The 6,000-nt window shown below is 39.7% G+C and overlaps 1 protein-coding gene across 1 annotated transcript in view; it reads right to left on the bottom strand.

The window, feature by feature from the left end:
* Nucleotides 1-212: 212 nt before the first annotated feature.
* The window catches only part of LOC141100121 (uncharacterized), a 42,932-nt gene continuing 37,144 nt past the window's right edge, over nt 213-6,000 (bottom strand). Inside the window, exon 2 of the mRNA XM_073588368.1 lies at nt 213-4,281. Within this exon, the coding sequence (XP_073444469.1) occupies nt 643-4,182 (3,540 nt within the window). The 5' untranslated portion in view covers nt 4,183-4,281 and the 3' untranslated portion in view covers nt 213-642. The remainder of the gene's footprint in view (nt 4,282-6,000) is intronic.

The following is a 6,000-nucleotide window of genomic DNA, read 5'->3' as shown; positions in this document are numbered from 1 at the left end:
GAGCGCCAAGTTCCTTACTTGCTTGATAATGGGTTGGAACCCTACTTGGTTCACCTCATCTCCTAAACAGGGAGTAAGGTATATTTCTGCAAGCGCAGAGATATAACTTTGTGCTGGCAAAAAGGGAAAAATTTAATTTTCTTTATTATGCTGCAGTAAATTACATATGCAATATTTAGTTCAGCCTTGTTAGCAATAAGACAAAGAAAGTATTTAATAGAAAAAAAGATTTATTGTCATCCCAGAAGACAGTGCTAAATGTCATACCAATGTATTACTGTGCAGAGCTCATTAAGCCTTGTTGGCTTGGATAGTTTCTGAGCTTTAGTAGAGCTAACATTCTAATATGAGCGAAGACAGCAATATTATAGACGGATAAGCCCAGTACACTGATTGACATAGTATGAAATAATAAGACTGGTAAAGACATGAGCTAAATATCAGCTGAAACGGACATTATACTAGAGAGCGGTCATGTGACTACTGGAGGTAAAATACTTCTATTGGGTGGTTTTCATCAGCGGTAAGTGGGCAAGAATCAGGCAGAATCGCACGGGTAGCACAATGCTGGAACATCGTTGTAGGTATTTATCTAATGTCTTTAACCATACTATGCATAGCACAGCATCTGAGGTTGTAAGCCTAACGATCATAGTTCTTCTCATGACTTTCCAGATGTTCCTTTAGTTTGCTTTTATATGGGAAATGCTTGCCACAGTCAGGGCATGAAAGCTGTCTTCTCACCGTGTGAATCCTTTGATGTATGTTGAAGTTGGACTTGGTAGTAAATCCTTTCCCACAGTCAGTACACATGTAAGGTTTCAGCACAGTGTGGACTCTCTGGTGTCTAACAAGGTTGTTCTTCTGCTTGAATTTATTCCCACATTCAGGACACGCAAATGGTTTTTCACTAGTATGTATTTTTTTGTGGTTTATAAGACCTGACCCTGTGCTAAAACACTTTCCACAATCGACACAAATGAATGGTTTCTCCCCAGTATGAGATCTTTGATGCTTCATCAGCTCTGTGTGTTTTAGGAAACACTTTCCACATTGTGAACACATAAACTGTTTCATATCTATATGTGTCCGCTCGTGCCGAAGTAGCATCGCCTTATGGGTAAAACGCTTCCCGCAAAGGCTGCAAGGGAAGGGTCTGTCCAATGTGTGGAATTTCTGATGTCGGATAAACTTGTATTCATCCACAAAGCTGCGTCCACATTTAGAACACGTGAATGTCTCCTCCACTTCATGAATTCGTTGATGGCTGACAAGATTGTCTTTCCGTGCATATGATTTTCCACAAACTGTGCAACAGAATTGTTTTGAACCCCTGTGGACCCTCATGTGTTCGGCAAGATTGGACTTGTTAGAAAAACGTTTCCCACATTCTGAACAAGCAAATGGCTTCTCACCTGTGTGAATTCTCTCATGGATGATAAGATGAGAGTTGCTAGCAAATATCTTATCACATTCAGAGCAGTATAAACTTCCTCTGGTTTTGTGTGTCCGAACATGTGCCGAGAGATCAGTTTTATTACAAAAGTCAGCCCCACACTTTGTACAAGTCATTTTCTTTCCTTTGTGTGTCTCCTGATGTCTCACAAGGTTGCCATGGTTATTAAAACCTCTCTTACATACAAGGCAGGTATATGTGTTCTTTGATGTCTCAGGGGATAAAGAAGCAGATTTCATTTCTGGTGCCTTCTTTTTCTGTTCAGTTTGACCAATTCCTTCGATATACTCCCCTGTAATTGTAAAAGAATTAATACTGTTGCCTGCAAATTTCTCTTCATCACCGATGTTTATTTGTTCTTTAATATAATCTACATGTTTAGGAACAGGAGCATCCATAAGATTTTCATCTTCAATAGAAGATGGTTCCTCCTTGATTTGAACAGATGGGCACTGTCCTGTAAGAAATATCGGTGTATTACCGATTGTATCTTTTAGATTTTCTTCATTATATGACACTTTTTCCTGCTTTATTTCAGTAGATGGATATTGTGTGTGATCTGTGGGAGTACACATTTTTGGATCTAATATATTTGATCCACACGATGGTTCTTCTTTAATAAAAGTAACTGGATATTGTTGTGTTGTATCTGTGGTTATACACATGTTTGGATCTGTTAGGCTTTGTCCATCATATAAGGTAGATTCCCCCTTAATACAAGTAGATGTACTATCTGTAGTTATCTGAATGTTTGGGTTTGTGTGGTTTCCTCTGTCATACAAGACTGGTTCTTCTTTAATATTAGAAGATGGATGTTGTTTTATATTATGTAAAGGTGCAGACGTGTTAAGGTCTATAACATTTTTTCTGTTCTGAAATACTGGTTCCTCCTTAATATGAGTAGCTGACCAGTGGATACACTTTGGGTATGTATAAATTCGGTGTTCTTTAAGGCTTCGTACATCATGTGAGACTAGTTCTTCTTTAACATGAGATGGATGTTGTTGGGTATCATGCTTCATCATCTCCGTGTGTTTTAGGAAACACTTTCCACATTCTGAACATTTAAACTGTTTCATATCTATATGCGTCCGCTCGTGCCGAAGTAGCAGCAACTTATAAGTAAAATGCTTCCCGCAAAGGCTGCAAGAAAAGGGTCTGTCCAATGTGTGGCATTTCTGATGTCGGATAAACTTGTATTCATCCACAAAGCTCCGTCCACATTTAGAACACGTGAATGTCTCCTCCACTTCATGAATTCGTTGATGGCTGACAAGATTGTCTTTCCGTGCATACGATTTTTCACAAACTATGCAACAGAATTGTTTTGATTCCCCGTGGACCCTCATGTGTGAGGCAAAATTGGACTTATTACAAAAACGTTTCCCACATTCTAAACAAGCAAATGGCTTCTCGCCTGTGCCAGTTCTCTCATGGATGATAAGATGCGAGTTGCTAGCAAATATCTTATCACATTCAGAGCAGTATAAACTTCCTCTGGTTTTGTGTGTCCGTACATGTGCCGAGAGATCAGTTTTATTACAAAAGTCAGCCCCACACTTTGTACAAGTCATTTTCTTTCCTTTGTGTGTCTCCCGATGTCTCACAAGGTTGCCATGGTTATTAAAACCTCTCTTACATACAGGGCAGATATATGTGTTCTTTGATCTCTCGGGGGATAAAGAAGCAGATTTCATTTCTGGTGCCTTCTTTCTCTGTTCAGTTTGATCAATCCCTTTGATATACTCCTCTGTAATTGTAGAATTAATACTGTTGCCTGAAAATTTCCCTTCATCACCAAAGTTTATTAGTTCTTCAATACTATCTACATGTTTATGAACAGGAGCATCCATAAGATTTTCATCTTCAATAGAAGATGGTTCCTCCTTGATTTGAACAGATGGGCACTGTCCTGTAAGAAATATTGGTGTATTACCGATTGTATCTTTTAGATTTTCTTCATTGTATGACACTTTTTCCTGCTTTATTTCAGTAGATGGATATTGTGTGTGATCTGTGGGAGTACACATTTTCGGATCCAATATATTTGATCCACACAATGATGGTTCTTCTTTAATGAAAGTAACTGGATAATGTGTTGTATCTGTGGTTATACACATGTTTGGATCTGTTAGGCTTCGTCCATCATATAAGGTAGATTCCCCCTTAATACAAGCAGAGGAATATTGTGTATTATCTGTAGTTATCTGAATGCTTGCGTTTGTAAGGTTTGCTCCTTCATACAAGACTGGCTCTTCTTTAATATTAGAAGATGGATGTTGTTTTATATCATGTAAAGGTGCAGACGTGTTAAGGTCTATAATGTTTTTTCTGTTCTGAAAAACTAGTTCCTCCTTAATATGAGTAGCTGATCGGTGGATACACTTTGGTAATGTATAAATTTGGCGTTCTTTAAGGCTTCGTACATCATGTGAGACTAGTTCTTCTTTAACATGAGATGGATGTTGTTGGGTAAGATGTGGGGCTGAATTTATTTTAGCATTTGCAAGACTTTCTTCATCTATTAAGACTTTATTACCATCCTTACATGAAATGTTATTTTTATCATGATGGTCAACATCTAATGGGCTTTTTTCTTCACACAAAGTCACTGTAATATGTTCATTTTGGTTCAACTCCATCTGTGTAGTAGATATATTAATATTCTGATCTGTTTCATTTTTATTTGATGCTAACTCTTCGATTACAAATAAGCGGTTGTTCATTTTTGTTCTCTTTTATGTTTATCCTCTTGATATATCAACCATCCTTCAGTTTAATAGCTGACTTTAGAAAGTCACAGTGTCTTCCACCTTTTCAAAGACCTGTTGGAAAGAAACATAAGGTAAGTACTCATGATAGTACTACACACTGCCTTCACCTAAATGTTAAATCCAAGCAAATATCTAAAATAAATAAATAAATAAATATATATATATATATATATATATACACATATATACACACACATACATAGTGCCTTGCGAAAGTATTCGGCCCACTGGAACTTTTCAACCTTTTCCCACATATCATGCTTCAAACATAGAGATACCAAATGTAAATTTTTGATGAAGAAACAACAAGTGGGACACAATTGTGAAGTTGAACGAAATTTATTGGTTATTTTAAATTTTTGTGGAAATTCAAAAACTGAAAAGTTGGGCGTGCAATATTGCAAGTCGCTTGGGGTATGTCTCTATCAGTTTTGTACATCAAGATACTGAAACTCGTGCGACGCAGAAAAGGTAAACGGATGGACTCTACATGCCTGGTTCCCACAGTGAAGCATGGACGAGAAGGTGTGATGGTGTGGGGGTGCTTTGCTGGTGACACTGTTGGGGATTTATTCAAAATTGAAGGCATATGGAACCAGCATGGCTATCACAGCATCTTGCAGCGGCATGCTATTCCATCCGGTTTGCGTTTAGTTAGACCATCATTTATTTTTCAACAGGACAATGACCCCAAACACACCTCCAGGCTGTGTAAGGACTATTTGACCAAGAAGGAGAGTGATGGGGTGCTACGCCAGATGACCTGTCCTCCAGAGTCACCAGACCTGAACCCAATCGAGATGGTTTGGGGTGAGCTGGACCGCAGAGTGAAGGCAAAAGGGCCAACAAGTGCTAAGCATCTCTGGGAACTCCTTCAAGACTGTTGGAGGACCATTTCCGGTGACTACTTCTTGAAGCTCATCAAGAGAATGCCAAGAGTGTGCAAAGCAGTAATCAAAGCAAAAGGTGGCTACTTTGAAGAACACAGAATATAAGACATATTTTCAGTTGTTTCACACTTTTTTGTTAATTATATAATTCCACATGTGTTAATTTATAGTTTTGATGCCTTCAGAGTGAATCTACAATTTTCATGGTCATGAAGATAAAGAAAACTCTTTGAATGAGGTGTGTCCAAACTTTTGGTCTGTACTGCAAATATATATATATATATATATAAAATTACACACACACACACACACACACACACACACAGCGCAAAAAAATAAAGGGAACACTTAACCCCTTAATGTCTATGGACGTGCAGAGTCCATCATGGCAGGAGGTGACTTCCCGCAACCATGACGGACTCTGCACGTCCTGCCTTTGAAGTGTCCCTGCGTGTAAACAAGCAGTTTCAGTTCACTGCCGACAGCTGAGAGGCACAGCAAGAGGGGCAGGGACCCTTGCACTCGGTCCCTGCACCCACAGCGCTGTGATTGGTCAGTCAATCTGACAGACCAAACACAGCAGTGATGAGCAGGCGAAGCTGAAATTTGAGCTTCTCCTTGCCCGATCAGTGAAGGAGCTCAGCGCTGCAGTGGCTGAGCGTCCTGCACTGACAGCTAGGAGTGGAGCCCCCACCGCCCCTGACTGTTAACCCCCTCACTGCTGCGATTGCAGTGTTCAGAGGGGGAGGCAGAGGGTAGGGAGCTCCCTCTGCCTCAGGTCTGTCCCCGCGATGTAATCGTGGGGCCCGACCTGTGCCATGATGACCCTGAGGTGTCATGACAACCTCCAGGTCATTTACCTATGGAAAGCTGGTGAAAA

The sequence above is a fragment of the Dendrobates tinctorius genome, unplaced genomic scaffold (assembly GCF_039654945.1).
Source record: "Dendrobates tinctorius isolate UK_male_01 unplaced genomic scaffold, ASM3965494v1 ptg000103l, whole genome shotgun sequence".
In the NCBI taxonomy this organism is placed as follows: domain Eukaryota; kingdom Metazoa; phylum Chordata; class Amphibia; order Anura; family Dendrobatidae; genus Dendrobates; species Dendrobates tinctorius.
The sequence above is the reverse complement of the archived record's forward strand: the minus strand, read 5'-3'. Positions and strand labels throughout refer to the sequence as shown.